This window comes from Tribolium castaneum, chromosome 3 (genome assembly GCF_031307605.1).
Source record: "Tribolium castaneum strain GA2 chromosome 3, icTriCast1.1, whole genome shotgun sequence".
Taxonomy (NCBI): domain Eukaryota; kingdom Metazoa; phylum Arthropoda; class Insecta; order Coleoptera; family Tenebrionidae; genus Tribolium; species Tribolium castaneum.
In genome coordinates this window covers 13956380-13973454 of record NC_087396.1, presented here as the reverse complement: position 1 = coordinate 13973454, position 17075 = coordinate 13956380, and the positions used below count along the sequence as shown (strand labels likewise).

The 17075-nt window shown below is 35.2% G+C and overlaps 1 protein-coding gene across 3 annotated transcripts in view; it reads left to right on the top strand.

The window, feature by feature from the left end:
- Positions 1-17075, top strand: part of LOC664289 (uncharacterized) — a 29871-nt gene that overhangs the window by 6940 nt on the left and 5856 nt on the right. For all 3 annotated transcript variants that reach the window (XM_008197672.3, XM_015981862.2, XM_015981863.2), the window contains exons 3-11: positions 760-1632; positions 3947-4254; positions 4306-4487; positions 4537-4790; positions 4843-5085; positions 5139-5229; positions 9957-10172; positions 10233-10605; positions 13618-14273. In XM_008197672.3, the coding sequence (XP_008195894.1) occupies positions 760-1632; positions 3947-4254; positions 4306-4487; positions 4537-4790; positions 4843-5085; positions 5139-5229; positions 9957-10172; positions 10233-10605; positions 13618-14273 (3196 nt within the window). The remainder of the gene's footprint in view (positions 1-759; positions 1633-3946; positions 4255-4305; positions 4488-4536; positions 4791-4842; positions 5086-5138; positions 5230-9956; positions 10173-10232; positions 10606-13617; positions 14274-17075) is intronic.

Sequence of the window (17075 nt, the reverse complement as noted above, 5' to 3'; positions counted from 1 at the left end):
TTTTAATTAGCGCGCATCGATAACACAACACGGCAACTTTGGAAAAATCTAATTTAAAGCACTTTTAATTGATTTGATCGATTATTAGATAAAGCTAATGTTTATTATCTTGTCTGTTGGCGAAATTTTTCCAAAGTACTCGATACAAAGGTGAAAATGTTATTATTTCTGTTGTTCATGGTATTTATTTCGAAAACACGAAAACAACTAAACATCTACAAATCAATCTAAAGTGGACGCGTTATTGATTATTGAAATAGTACATGGTTACATGGACAGATTTAATCACGTCGGGTGAGGTTTTCTGTTTTGGCAAACGCAGTGTTCGTCAATGGTTGTAATGAGCAATCGAGCAGTTTAGTCCAAATTTAGATATTGTTTTTTTGTACCATTCATGTTTTGTTACAGGTGATTGTATTTGCCACCTGACGTATTGCAATTTAACTCTTTCGATGCTAACTCGATGAGGAAACAATGATGTTTGTCTAATTTCTTATGTAACGAGTTATTTAGGCTTACGGAATTAATTATAAATTATTAAAAAATAATCTGGCACCACTCTGGCGCCTTTGTCGAGCCGCCACTGCTTGGCTCGTATTTGGATGTTACCTGTTTATCGTTTAATTTACTCGGTAATGAAACTTGAATGAGGACACTCGAGACGTGATTATTAGACAAGCATTATGCCGGTGACAATCGATTTTAATCGGTTTTATAAAAAATCCATTCGTTGTCAGTGAGTCTGATTGTCGATTGCAGGTCGTGGGCGAGGACCGTGATCAGGCCGAGATGATCCCCGAAGGCGCTCCTCTGGACTTGACACACAGCCAGCCTTCGCTCCAGTCGCTTCCAGTGTTCCACAGCCAGAATTCGAACTCGTCGACCGGAACGGACATCCTTGACCTGAGCATGCCGGACAAGAACTCGACGACGGAAGTGTGTTACGTCTGCGGCGACGGTTTTCCGCGCGGCAGCCTCGAGACCATCGCCGCCAAGCAACTGCCCGACTCGCCAGTGCAGCCCTTTTTCCCCAGCTTGATCGAGCACCCGCGCCCCAGCCGCTCGCGCCCCATCGACTCCGGGGGGCGCGTGCAGGCCTGCACCGAGTGCCAGAAGCACCTCATCAAGCAGTGGCAGGCCTTCCAGGCGCAGCGCGTGCCCCATTCCGAGCGGAACTACACTCTGAGGAAGCGACAATCGTCGACTTTGGACACTACGACTTTTATATGTTATACTTGTGCCTTGGAATATCCTTCCAGTAGCATACGGTTGCTCTATTGTTGTCCGAATGCCGAAAAGGAAAAGTATTATCCGTTTATACAGACGCTGAAGGCGCCGCCGGGCGCCAGTCCCATCAGTCCGCAAGGGATGGTCCAAGTGTGTTATATCTGTTATAAGGCCATACCGCAAAAACACCAAGTGTTCGGTGGTGATCCTAGTGCTATTGTTAATAATCATGTGTCGGTGACTGACGTGCAGTATCACAATAGTACTTCCTCGAGGCCAAGTACGGTTAAATCGCCTGCCAATAGTGCCGGCTCCGATATTAGATATAAGCCTTACGACATTAATCCTGCTGTTATCACCAGCAAGAAGAAACAAGCCGCCTTGGAAAGCCGACAATTGATGAAGGTAAATAACGCCCAGTTGGCTGTGTTGACATGACCAAAGCCACTTTTTTATATACCGGGGATTAACCGCTTCAGCTTTTAGTGTCCCGGATTTGGTTAAAAAAATGACCATAGCTGCCGTCTTGGGCAAAATGTTTTTACACCGCTTAAATGTTGTTTCATAAATTGTTCCAAATTGTTTATACCGCTTACGCGCATCACTTTATAGTTTAAAAAGCAATTTGTCATAATAAGTCCATAACCGGTTTTGAGTTTTCTGGCACTTTTAAATAATAAAATTTTTAATAAATTTTATTTATAAGCGAAAATTTAAAAAAATCTACCTTAACAACGTTGAATTAGGGTGTGTGAAATTTTATTTAATGTCTTTCAAACGACATTATTATAAAGAAATTCTTCAGTAACACAACAAGTACCACAATTATGTAGTTAAAGATGACTAAAGATTTGAACCCCAAATGGAGGGTCCTCGAGCGCCACCCGCGCTTTAAAAATATTGTGTCTACTTAATGTCTGAAGCCAATAAACAAAGCTGATTATTATATCACATTTATTCAGTAAACATTAGATAAAATGTAACATTGAAAAATCCACTTGTTTCTATTTAAAAAGTAATTAGCTTCTTGTTATTGCATTGTTTAATGGTAAACGTAATACGGCACGTGCATTATAATTGCGCTGTCTTACGTTGAATCATTGAATGAAATTGCCGAAAAAATCCGACAACACAGGCGCCAGTCGCCTATTTTAAAATTTTTATTTCGAAAATGATCAGAAATTGCATTTTGCGCAACTTTCCACTTTGGAATCAATCAGGGTAAGTAAATATTTTATCACATGGAGCAGGAAACAGAAGTTTCTTTTTGTTTCAAGTTTGCGGAAGCAACTAATTTTGCTAATACCGATCGATCAATACTGGCCGACGTTAAAGTAAACAAAATTGTTTTTGTTGTTAAAGATGATTTGTTTGATAGTATTGGCATACACAAGATACACTTTCTTATATTAAAATTGCAACAATATCATGTTGTAGAGGAAAAGTCTGGTTGTAAATAAATAATTTTTGGGTCGTCTGGAAAGGTCGTATATAGGTCTAAGCTCAAAGTTCCGAGTCAGGTCTCGTTGATATTTTAATGACGTGTTTTGTGGCGAACTTCACAGTTAATTTATTTAATTTTCGTTTCATAATAAATAATTGCTTATTATTAAAATTGAGAACTGGAAATACGAATGTTGCACAATTGGCGATTTCTTGCTAAATGCTTGTTACACCTATCGTTTCGTCCAATCAGCGGTTGGTTTGTACTGATGTCATCTGTGCATTGGAGATTTGGTAACCTTCACTGGTGATAACTTTCTTACGATTTGTTATGTAAACGTTATCAATATTGCCATGGTTGTATTAACCTATTAAATATTGCGACAAGTATTTTAGAAATTCGGCGTTTTTTTTCACGTGCCGGGCCACTGGTTATCGGTAAGGATATCACAAGACACTTGGCAAGAATTAAAATAATGCATCTTGTACTCTGAGCAAAACCTTGCATGTGCTTTATATGGTCAAATAGGAAAAATATAAAAATAGCAACAGAGTTTGTAGCGAATAACGGATCTTGCTACACGCTCGCTGACCTAGCTTTATCTCTATATCTTACATTGTATCTTTTAATTATGAAAGATAGGAATTGCCATTCTTTTTAAATATCCGGTCGAAAGTAATAACTGGAAAGCTGGCCAGCCAGCTCATTCACTTGTTATTACTCGAGAAAATATTTGGATTATTTCATTCATAACTGTGGATTTTTTTTATTTCAAATTTGAGCCAAATAATATCCCATTTTTTTAACGTATTTTTCATTTTATTGTTTATTGGTTTATAAAGATAAAACAATTTAATAAAACATATTATGAGTTTTTGAAAATAATTAACGTTCTGTTGTGTTTACATCAACATTTTAAAACAATAAAATAAATACTTTATTCACGTATTTAATACTACTATTTATTTTGCAGAGGGATATTAATTATCAGTTGTAAAATTGTTTAATTTTTGAGAAAGTGTCTACAGCCTGGCCTCAAAAGTAGCACATTCCGCAGGTTTGGTACTCGTGCTTTTATTGTCGCTGATTTTGAATGTTCCACGTTGAATCCTTTTCCAACAATAAAATTTCATCGTTCGATGACTCGACATATTCTTAATTCCGACCATTAAATCGAAGGTCTGCGTTTTTTCTGTGTGCAGTCGCTCAAAGAACGACAATTACGTTTCTTCATTTTGATTTGGAAGGGAAAAAAATCAACCTGTAATTTTACAGGCGAGCATGGCTTCGAGGACCACCTCACCTGCCCCCGACGTCAATGGTCAACCGTTGACCCAGAGTTACAGATGCTACATTTGCGCAGGCCTTTTTCCTCGAACTCAAATGGAATGGTTGAGTACTTCGCCCGAGGGAATGAATTCACATGCTATGCATTTTCCTTGTCTTCGAAACGTCGCAAGGACTTCGGAAAATAGCTGCATGGACTCCCATGGACGAGTACTTAGCTGTACCAGATGTGTCAATCATTTGGCCCAACAGTGGGAGACGTACGAGAACGAAAGGGTACCTCTGGAAAGACGGAGGTATTGTTTTGGGTTTTTTGGAGGGGTGGTGTTAAGTGCAGTTTATTGCAGGTATGAAATTCCAATGCCTGATCCTTCGACGTCGAATGGCGATCGAGGGATTCCTACACCTCCAAGTACAAATAGTGAAAGGACAATAGCGAGTAATCCGGGAGGGAGCAGCATCTACTGTTTTCTTTGTGGATTACATTCGGAGTTGACTTTAGCTAGAGTGGTCTACGGTAGACCACAAGGTAACTGTTTGTGGTCACTTTGGTGTCAGTCCTAATTGGGAAATTCCAGGACGGAATGCTCCGTATTTTCCGTATCTTCTCCAACGTGTCAGCCCTCCAAACACCGAACAGTTGCGAGAAGACGGGTCAGCTCTAGTCTGTACATTCTGTTACCACAGTTTAGTGAGTCAGTGGAGGAGGTATGAAGCTCAGGGAGCCACAGCTCCTCCTGCGGACAAACGCGAATACAACACCCACGATTACTGTTGCTACGTCTGCGGAATCACCACTTACAGGAAACGCGTGAGGGCGCTGCTAATCAAGGTACTATGCTTACAAAAAATATTAATTTATATTTTACGTAGACTCGTTTCAGGATTTTCCCTTCCTCAGGTTTCATCCCCAACCTGAGCGTTCCCTGTTGCTTGAAAACGGCGACTATGCTGTTGTTTGTTTGGACTGTTACGAAACGCTAAGAACACAGAGTTTGGAATACGAACGGTGGGGGTTACCATTAGATAAACGTCAGTATAATTGGATAACGCAGCCTCCGCCTCCTGAAGATAGTCCGGAAGCCACAATCGCAAGACTGCCGAGTGGACAACGAAGTGATAAAGTTGTAAGTTATCTCAAAAAACGAACGTTCATGCTTTAATTTAGGCCGATTTTCAGGTCCCTCCGACTTTTTTGGCTAAGCCGGCAAAGAAAAATTGTTCGCCGAAATTGGTGGAGAGGAAGTCTGGCACGAAATCGGAACCTGCAGGTGAGTCATGTGTTTTTTGAGATTAAACTAATCTATCCGATGAATTGCTTTATTTATTTGATAATAATCATTACAAGAAAAGTGAGGCCCTTAAAATTGTGAAATATCATCTTTTGGCATCAAGTAGCCACTTGTGGATTACTAGATTTTAGTAAAAATTGCATTTTTTCGAGATAACAAATCGTCACGTACTGTTTTTTTTTTTCTTATCATTTACATGTTTGTTTCTATTTTTATACAACTTATTTATTTAGTTGCCTACTTTAAGCTTGGCTAATTAAATTCGCGTTTTAATCCTAATGGGAAAAATTAATACCATTATTATTTTTTTATTGGCGTTTGCACTTGCTATTTCCTGTGTAGAACGAAACGTGTTCGAGATGTAACCAAAAATTTAAATATTTTGTTTTTGTGTTAACACTTTCGGGACTTTACCGAAGTTATTTGGTTAAAATATTTTTATTTTTTGACACGTTTGAAGTGCTAATTTATTGTGCGATTTGGGACAATCCTAATAATAGCGGTTTGACCTTCTTTAACAATGGCTTTCTTAAAATTTGCTCCATTTGTGATTATCTTATCTCAAATACCAGAACTGACAGTTTTATGAATTATGCGGTGTTAAAATGTGGATTTAGTGAATTAACTATCCTGCATTTACCAGTTTAGACCGACTCATTTAATTGCATTTTTAATGGCCAATATTTTATTATTGATCTGTAGCTTAATTATTTTTGTTTAAATTAAATTTAATGCGTGTGTCGCACATTGGTTCATTTCGTATTTCTGCAGCATTATAAAACTGTTTTATGATCAAGTTTGCAATAATCGGTTGTGAATTGTTTGATACAAATTAGCAGGAAAATTGTAAATGGAATATTATATGGCTCGGTTAAATAAACAGAATACAAATTTATATTAAAACGCTTATTTGTTAATCGAATATAAAAACACCAGTTGCCAGCAAGGTAAGTTTCGGATGAATACATAACAATTAAATGAAGATTGATTTTTATGGAGCACGAAAAATCTCTTTCTGCATACATTTCAGCAAAAAATCTGATTTTGCGGTTTCAGCTGAATTAAAAGCATGACAAATTTTGATTAAAACCACAACTTTGGGAATTTTAATCAAGGGTAATTAATGAATTGTATTCACAAAGGTGATATTATATTTAAATGCACAGAAAGTTTGAGTTCTGGTTAAAATATTAATTAAGACATTTATAAAGGGCGGTAATTAATAAGAGCGGAGTACAGAATGTATTGACGTCAAATTCTCGAAGTTAATAAAAAACCACAAAAGCATAATAACGGCGGATTTCTTTACCTTTTTCTGAAATAAAGTGTAACTTTTAATTTGTTTCTACTGTTATACGTACTGCTACGATTTCTAAATAAATGTCTTTTTTTTGAAAAATTAATGTCACATGGTTGAAAATTATACGTATCAAGAAATTTCTACTAACACTAAAGTTTTGAACGACTTGAATGAGTGGCAGGCGGCAAATAGTTCAACAACTTGAATGTCTAGTATTTGCTCAGTACTTGGAAGTTGGTTATTGTGTTTTGATGGGTCCCATATGCAGAAAACATTCATTAACATTGAATCTCTGTTTGTGTTTTTGTTATAAATGGAACAAATAAATAATTAAAATTTCACTTAACCTCCAATGCTTTTCATAGATGAAATAAAATCAAAATTTAAAAAAAATAAATGAAAACCTGACAGAATTTATTTTTGTAGGAAATTAAATTGGCAGAAGTAAAACATTTTGTTTAACAAAGAGAATTAGGAAAACTTTAAGGCTTTACAAAGACATCTACCTGTTTATTTGTAACCTCATTTTAGATTCATTTATTGAAGGTAAATGCAAAAACCATTCAAAAGTGTTGAGCCATTTCTTATGTAGAGATAAAAGACATCTAAATGCGTTAAAAAGTCCTACGACAAAAATTGTTCGAAGTAATTCTTTGCTTAAATAAAAGGTTATAAAGTTTTAAATTAAAAAAGAACAAGCTTTGTTTTATTATTTATTACAAGAACTTCTTGAGAAAAATGGACATGGTGTTTGTCCACTTTGATTAATTTAATCTAGAAATTGATGCATTTTTTGAATATGGATTAAATATATTGGCCCTTTTTTCTCTACGTTATGTTGCGTTTTTTTATTTCATAAAAGCTGAGCGAAAAAAATTCAATAATCCGTTCAGTTGGAGATATGAGCGAATTAGCCTCACTAATATTTTTCTTTTTTCTTGTCGTTTCCTTTTATTCCAATCTTTCACTCCCTAGGATCCCCATCGCGCCGAATTTTTCTAAGAATTCGCCCGAGATTTTTTCTCCCGTTGTCCTGCATAAATATTATCCACCGTTAAACCGGTCCGATTTTCCGTTGCATTGTGAAAATTGTGGATAATCTTCCTTATCCGCCAGCCCAACAGGAAGTAAATAAAGACGTCGCGTTAACAGATCGACGGACGGAACACATGCGCCGCTTCGTCAAGGGTTGTGCGGGGCGTGGAGGGGTCACAAAGACTAGGGGCTTCCGCCACCGCCACTTCCACCCCCAGTCTGCTCTTGCCGGCGGGTTGAAATCAAGTATCGCAGACTAGTAGGGGTCGCGCTTGTCAATAAACGCCTTTTTGCGGTATCACACGCCCAAAAATATCGCGCTAGAAGTACTCCCCTCTCGCTCGCTCTCTCCATAATTTTGTTATTGTTGTCGCCGTTGTGACGTGATCGCGGTTTTGTTATTGTTTTAAAAATTGGAATATCGGTGAAGGATGGCCGAGGACGGCGTGAACAGCGCACTGATAATTGAGGGGTGGTGGGATTTTTTAAGTGAGGGTGATGACGTGATTTAGATAGGGTGCGATTTTTCCGAGTTACATGTAAAGTAGGTGCAGGACTTGCGTTCAGTTGTTAAGAATGGATTTTAAACATTCGCACTATCTCCCTAATTTACAACATCCGCACCCGTATTATTACCCGGATGTGGGAGGTAAGATTGCTTTAGGGACCGATCCTGCATTTAATTATCTCTGAAATATGCGGTAAACAGGAATTAATTAAGAATCTTGATTTTTGGCTTTTATACTCGGCGATTTTTATTTTCTCTTGGACTATTTTCCCCGGATTGGATACCGAAAGCACCCTATTCATAAAACCATCAAACACACGATATTAAATATTCATTGGTTTCTGTGTTGCTTTGCTTTCTGGTTATATTCTCCTACTCTCATAGGGACGGTTGCTGCTCGGTCGAGTGCCGGAGTTGATCGGTGCGGAAATACGGCGTTCCCCTTTAGTAGATAACAACTTTGGAGAATTAATGTTAAGCGATTTTTTTTACTTTTCACTTTTGATTTTTTCTATTGCGGTGCTTCGTTAATTGTCCAGTGATTATAAATTGGATTTTATAATCGGGATCGATTGTAGTCGTATTTTATGGGGATCGGTTCAAATGTCGAGGCCTGAAGGGTCTCGATAGTGCTCGGCAAGGTCACGGGGTTCATTTTTCTTCAGATATACGTTCACACTTTGTAATCGAGAGGTTATCAATTATTTCCCATTGGAATAATTTCTGATTATTACGTCTCGGCGACTTTTAGCCAATGTTTGTAAATATTTTTTAATAAATGATAAGTCATTATTTCGAGACGAGACATATGGTTCAGTGGTTCGATCAAAGTAACAAACAAAATGGGAATTACGCATAGAGTTTAATGTTTCCGGATTAAATTTTTGTTGTGTTTTCTGTTAGAACTATTTTTATTTTACGTAACATCGCAGTTAAACTATTGACCTTTATTTATGTACAGTTTTTTATTTATTTCAATTTATTACATTAATAGTCCATTTTGATAAAGTTCGAAAAATATAAAGATATTTAATGATAATTAAGGGCATTTTAATCTCCTATTACGTAATGACAAACGTTACGAAACCAAAGAGTTTTTTAAAAAAGCATTTTACCACATTGGTGCAGTAAATTGAAAGAATTCGTAGCAAAATAAACATAAACTCAATCTTTTTAGTAAGAGAAAAGTCAGCACTTCGTGGCATTTTTTTTTCAAGAAGAAGACTGCGAGTGGTTTCCAATGGATCTGATTTGTCTGTGTCCTAATAATTATTTTATTTACGCATACTATTTATTTATACCTTTAAATTCTTATAATTGTTTTATTTAATATTTATTTTTGCACTTTTTTACCTTTACAACTAAATTTACCCGATTATGAAAATCTAAGACACAGATATTTGATTTCAGAACTATAAAAAAATAACGGTGACGTATACAGATACAAAATTAAATTACGATTACATGTTTGCAAATAAAAATTAAATCTTAATTAAATTCTCAATTACTCGTGTGAGAAAATTATAAAATCTAACATTTTCATGCTACATTTTCACTTTTTGTTACAACCAACTGTATTATATTGTCAGTAACTAATATTTTGATCTAGAATAAATATTTATTTTGATTTTGTAAAATTTTAGCCAAATATTTTAATCGTTTTAAGTAACATTTTTTAAACTTATTTATAGGATAAATTTTTCTTTTCAGGCTGTAGGGGAGAAAGTGTTTTAAAATATGCTCAGTGCTTTATTTAATTAGGAAAAAAATTGAAAACCTTAAAAAAATCTATTTATATGTATACATTTTTAGAAGATAAGCCGTGATTTTATGTAATTTTCTTTGTTTATTATTTTCTTGTAGTGCCCAACAGCCCCAAAATAGTGGCTTCAACGAACGGCAGCGCCAAGCCGCGGGTCACCACGGGCCATGCAGTCCCGGGCCCCGGCCCGGGGGCCCAGTCTCAAAGCTCGCATTCTTTCGCAGCAGCGTTACGTAACTTAGCTCAACAATCAGTCCCTGGTAGCGAACATCCATCAACCACCCCATCGGCCCAAGAGCCATTACGCCGAGAGTCAGGTAAATCAACTAAAATTTCCATTAACGTTTCCATTAACTGTGACTCCTTTGTACTTAAAGCCAGCGTCCCGGTTACGGAGAAACCAAAAGTCACCACTGAATTACCTTTATACGCAACGTCGTCTATACGACCACCCGAAACTCGAATGTCGGTAGGAAATTCAAGCGATAGATATCCACAGACATGTTTAACCGATTTAGGACGAAGCGGTTTTCAACCGTATCGTCCTGAAGAAAGGATTCCTCCGGTTCCTATCGGGTTAGACGTACCCGGATATCCACCCTATCCGTATCAATCGCTTCCGCTAATTGACGAACAGCTTTATTACGAACAAAGAATGGGGCTGTTGAGGCCGCCGTGGACGCCCTTAGGGGCGGCCTATTTACCGTATATGATCCCGGGGGCCTCCATGCCGCTGTTTGTACACGAAAGGTAAGCAGAATTGTGTTTAACACACTTTTGCCTCATACAAGTACGAATAAAAAAATAATATCGAAAAATCGAAAACTTGTTTTGCTTCTTCTAAATGATTAAAAGTTGAGTACCATATCGACATTGTATTCTTATTGTTCCGAAAATTTTTAAATAATTTCTACAATTGTCGACTAAAAGCTACAGTCTTTTGTACAAACAATTTCGTAAGTTTGAAAAGTGTAATGTTAGTTTTTTTTTAATAAAGTCCTGGAGCAAATTTAATATAGCCAATCGGACTCACACGATGGTGCACGTTAAAATTTACTTGTGAATTGAATTCGAAAGTTGTTTTTTGATTTTGAAAAAGACGTTCTTGTGAAATTTTTTGAAGAACTGAAATTCGTCAAAAATTGTGTTTACATTCTCGTATCTTCATAATCGAGATAAAAGAAACTAATAGTTGAAATACATTTTTGATGCAAGAATCATCAGAAACGGTCTTAATTTTTGCTTTTAAGCTTTTATGACTAAATACCACACGTAAAAGTTGTATTTTTGCGCCTGAGCAGTTTTACTTTTACCAATATACACATTTTTACCGATCTACCTGACACTAAAATGAATAAGAAGCGGTCATTTATTATTATAATGAAATAATATTAAGAACGTGTAACAAAATACAGACAGTATCTGTTTTACAGATGATATTTTTTTGTGGGCATGGTCATGTTTTTCATACTCTTAGGTACGCAATCTTAATTTATTTATCTGAATAAATACATTTGCGGATAAAATAGTGTACAGTATGTTTAAAAAGTGGCGCACCAACTGAATGTTGTTGAGAATGTGTAGGTTACCGGAAAAATTTTGAAAAAATTCCTAGTCATATTTAAAAAAAATCTGAAGCTACAAAATTATTTAGGTAACTTATTTAGTTTTAATAATGTTTTCATGTTTTACATTAAAAATAATCGTTCTCTAAAACAATGGTGAATAATTATTTTTCAAAATTGGAGAAATACCCAAGTTCAATGCCACAAGTTTAGTCTAAACTTGTGGTATTTTTGTTTTTTGAACTCACATACCACTTTGGACATTATGGATACATTCTACTATTCATTATTGACATTATTCATTATTATTATTTATAATATTCATTATTTATTATAACTTGAATATACTGTCAATCACTGGCACTATTTTGAATTGAAAAAAATAAAAATTCATGGAAAAATCGCTATTTGTAGACGTGCCAACACTGGGTATTTTTCCTACGAAACTGGTTCAGATAATTATTTTTTTAATTGTTAATCAAATTCTGTTACGATCACGATTGATTTATCATTTATTTAAGATTTATTTATCTATAAATTTAGTACAAATTTTTTATACTATTTTTACCTTTATATTATGCAAGCATTTCTTTACCACGCCGGTTTTTGAGCGTATTTGGAGTAAAAATAAGTTTATGCGGAATTGTTGTTCAGGAATTAATGTTCAGTTTTTCGACATAAAGTCTCACATTTACTCCTAATAGACCTAATTATTATTTTTATTATTATTTGCACCCTAAGTAGCTTACAGAAACATACAAAAGAGGTATTAATTTATTTAAAAACAAAAAAAATAAGACATTTTATCTAAGTGCCTCTCATAGTTTGAGAACGATTTCAAGGCTTTTTTGTGCTACGCTTGAATAAAAATACTAAAATAAAAAAAATAAAAACACAATAAAACTACTAGCGAATATGAGTATTATTTGACACGTATTCAAATAAAATTTAAAATACTAGTATATAAAGCGATCTCTTATCTCGAGCGCATATTGCAGTGTGTTGCTTATTGTGGATATTGGAATTATTTGTGTACCAAAAATTTGAACTGTTCATTTAAATTCAGTTAGTAAGAATCTGTCTTGTAAAAAAAATAAAAAAATCTCGCATCTCGAAAATTTTACTTCACAACTATGATTCGTTACAAGAAAGTTGTTAATTTTGGTTTTATTTTTATAGTGTCTAGTCGTTAGAATCTACATTCATTTGCAAAAAATGAAGTTTTTAGCTTTATCCAGATGGAAAATATAAGAATGTAAACACAAGTTTTTTAACAAAAACGTAGGTAATTCTAAATTAAAAAATAAACGTCTGTCATCGAGTTCAGAGGAACTTTTTAAATAAACGACTTTTGAGATGTCTGCTCCCAACTAATCCTCAAACTTGAAAACCAAGAAATGTCGTTCATTCAATCTGTTGTTTGCACCCTAAGTAGCTTACAGAAACATACAAAAGAGGTATTAATTTATTTAAAAACAAAAAAAAAATAAGACATTTTATCGAAGTGCCTCTCATAGTTTGAGAACGATTTCAAGGCTTTTTTGTGCTACGCTTGAATAAAAATACTAAAATAAAAAAAATAAAAACACAATAAAACTACTAGCGAATATGAGTATTATTTGACACGTATTCAAATAAAATTTAAAATACTAGTATATAAAGCGATCTCTTATCTCGAGCGCATATTGCAGTGTGTTGCTTATTGTGGATATTGGAATTATTTGTGTACCAAAAATTTGAACTGTTCATTTAAATTCAGTTAGTAAGAATCTGTCTTGTAAAAAAAATAAAAAAATCTCGCATCTCGAAAATTTTACTTCACAACTATGATTCGTTACAAGAAAATTGTTAATTTCGGTTTTATTTTTATAGTGTCTAGTCGTTAGAATCTACATTCATTTGCAAAAAATGAAGTTTTTAGCTTTATCCAGATGGAAAATATAAGAATGTAAACACAAGTTTTTTAACAAAAACGTAGGTAATTCTAAATTAAAAAATAAACGTCTGTCATCGAGTTCAGAGGAACTTTTTAAATAAACGACTTTTGAGATGTCTGCTCCCAACTAATCCTCAAACTTGAAAACCAAGAAATGTCGTTCATTCAATCTGTTGAAACAATAAAAAAATTTGTATTTCTTTAAAAATACGACAGCAGGTGTAGCACAATTTACATCGTCTCGGGGCCGTCTGTTTGTAGGTTAAAGATGGAAGAAGAGCACCGCCAGCGGTTGGCGGCGGCCCGCAAAGAGGAGCACACCGAACGCGAATTGTTAGAACAGCGCGAGCTTTTGCAGCAGCAGCGGGAACGCGAGCAGCGAGAGAAAGAGCGGGCCCAGCGCGACCGCGAGAAAGCCCAACAAGCTCGGATATCCCCTCACATGACACCGTCTCATCTCTCAACCCAATCCCCGATGATGCTTCCGATGTTACATTCCGGCCCCATGTTGCCGTCGACGCCGCTCAGCCTGACTTCGACGACGCGTCAGTCGCCCCTCAGCGCCGGCTTTCTGACTCCTGGTTCTCTAACGCACAACTATCCCGTTCCGCGTTCGAGTCCGTCGCTGCAGCGGCACTCTCCTCACACGAATCTTCACTCCGGCTCCGGCTACGGGACGCTGAATCTGAGCCAGCAGCGGCAGTCGCCGATCATCCAGCCCTCGGGGCCGCTGATCAACAATGCGAGCTTGGGCCAGTTATCTAGTCAAGCACCGAAACCGCCGACGCCCAAGTCGAGTACAGTGCCTAAGATAAGTGTGGCGTCGTCGACGATTACGAGTACGAGTGTGGTTATTTCGAATTCGGCGAGTGATGTGAGCAAAACTGTCGATGATCGGCCGACTGCTTCAAGCGCAGGTGAGGGGATTCGCGACAAAGGAGAAAATGCCTGATCTATGCTTGTGGTTTGTGAACTGTTCTAGCCCTACCCCCAAGAGTATTTATTTTTCGGTAATTCGTGGTTTTTATTGGGTTTGTTTGCATTTTTAGTGGGTTATCCAGTAACGATTTGCGAAACCATTCTCGGATATTGTTTCAACAGATGTTTAAAATTGCAGAAGTTTATCTGGTAAATTGTTTGCGTTGTATTTAGTGTGTCAAGTATCTTGTAAAATGAGTGGTATCGGTAATAAATCATTTAAATGGTATTAAAAAGCCACTTTATTCAGTTTAGTTTTAATTTTGTTCTGTTGAAGTTAATATCTGATGATTTTTTCAATTATTGATTTTACTGGATAATGCTGAAGTAAGCGAGGACTGTAATATAATATAAATCATTCCTTGAACAGTTTTATTTAAACTGTTCGCTAATTGTTAAAAAGATGAGTTTTGTTTCGTCAAAAGGGGAAAAGTGAGGATTGTAAAAGGTACGTTGGGACAAAAAACGGTGTTAGGGAAGTGTTGGGTATTTATTGGAAATGAGTAACTTTTATAGGTTTTTATCATTCTTTGATAACCGATCAACAAACGAATTAAACTCATCAATTAATTACAACACAGACAGAACTGCCTCAGCAAATTTTTGGGAGTAGTTATTTATGTTTCGTTTTTAATTAATACACTGCGGTAATGGTTGTGATTTAATAGTTTCAGTCTATTTTATTAATTATCACGATTTTAGTTTTTTTTTTCGTTAATTTAAAAATGGATTGAGTCTGTTCTTATACGAATTAATTTAATTAATTTCAAATTTGAAAAAGTAATAGGGGGAAAAGATACATTTATTTTGTTTTATTTTTTTAATTAAGTTTTGTTTTCTCTTCCAAAAAGTAAATGTTAAATTTTTAAATCGCATCTAAAGTTGCAAAAAAGTACATATTTAATTTAATTTAACTTTATTAAATAAACAATGTTTTGGAACAAGAAGCAACATTTTAAGAAACAATAATTATAATATTTAAACGACTGTACTTATTCTTCTGTCCAAAAAAATTTCTCGAACTGTAATTTGCATTTGTACTTCCGCTAATTGTTACAAACTCTTCCTTAACAACAGTAACTTTTTTCTAATTTGTTTATTTATTATAATCAGTAGCATCAAAATTAATAGCCTGTTTTGTAAATTTTCGAATATTTTTGGTATGTGGTATATTAAGGGCTTTTGTAATAAATTTAATAATCTTGCTATTAATTATTATATGAGTGAATTATTCGACAAAAGCTGAAACGAGGGCAGGAATGTTGTTGACTATAGACTACTTTTATCTCATTTTTAATAAATTGTACCAATTATGCTTTTATTAAAAATCTATTTAAGAAAATGAAAAATGTTTTTTAAACAAGTGAATAAGCGGTAGAGGGCAGAAGATGTCAATCAATTTTTTTCTTTTGCATAGAGAATTAGTTTGTAAAAGACATAATTTGAGAAGTATTGCGTTTACCAATTTTAGATTTAGATTTTTCGTCCCACTCTAATATTTATACACCGCAGTGTGTAAATTAAAACGTTTTTAATGAAGGTAGTTTGACTTTCGGAGAGTTTAAGAAGTAACGCTAAAGAAGTTACGCTTCCAATGAGATCTCGTTTTGGGTTTAGTTTCCAACTTGCTGATTTTGTATATTAAAGTCGCCGCTTATCATCCACCTGTTACTAAGTAAACTTTTACTGTGCTTTGCTTTACCGTTTGTTTAAATTTAAGCAGTTTAACTTACGTGACGGTGAATCTATTTACACAACGATCAAAGATTTGGTAGTCCACACTTCCACTCGAGTGCATTTTGTCTCGTTGTGTCAACAAACTTCAGTATTTGCGCTCCTTTGGACCATCCAATAATTTTGATCTTTGTGTACGAAAACATTAACCTTTCAATAATAATTTTATTACGCTTGAAATCTCTCGCACCAGTTACTAACTGCCAGCAGTAAAAATGGTGCAAATGTCATAACAGCTTTATTGTTATTCAAAGGTGATGGAAAAGTTGCTCGCAGGGACGGCAGCACCGAAATCGCGACTTCTAATTAAGTAAAATCTTCGAAAAACTTGTTTGTACATTCCATAATTTTTTGGTAATTTTTTGCTTATATAGTCAAATCCTGATTGTTATAATGGCTTAAATAGATTCATTTTCAGCAATTGTTTATGAAATCAACGAGTATTTAATCCAATACGAGCCCTAATAACTAAATGTTTAGACAAAATCTCGTTTTATTTTTAATTATCAAATTGTTTTATTTGTTCACAATTTGCTTGGATTTAAACTTATGCAATTCTCTGAAGTGTCTTTTGTAATTTTTGTCTAATTTTCAATCATCTATCTTGACAACTAAACACATCGACGCTAAGAAATTTAACTCCAAAATGGACTTTGACTGTCAAATTTTTGTGTTTAGCATCATTAGACCCTCAATTTGCTGGAATGTCAGAACATTCACTGCGTTTTAAATTATTAAAATAACAAAAGGGCTGGAAATTCCAACAAATGCAAAATAAATTCTTTGGAGTACTCACTCTAGAGGAAATTCTATGGCACAAGTTGCCAAAAATCTGGGCAATTCTTCAGTGGTACAGATTATTCAGGTATATGGAGAACAAGGTACGAGTTATTAAAAAAAAAGAAAAAAATCGTGGGAGATCACGAGTGACGCAAAGGTTGTTAGAAAAAAAATTGTATAAGTTGCCGTAGAAGCACTTTAAGAGAAATAAAATACTGCTCTAAGGA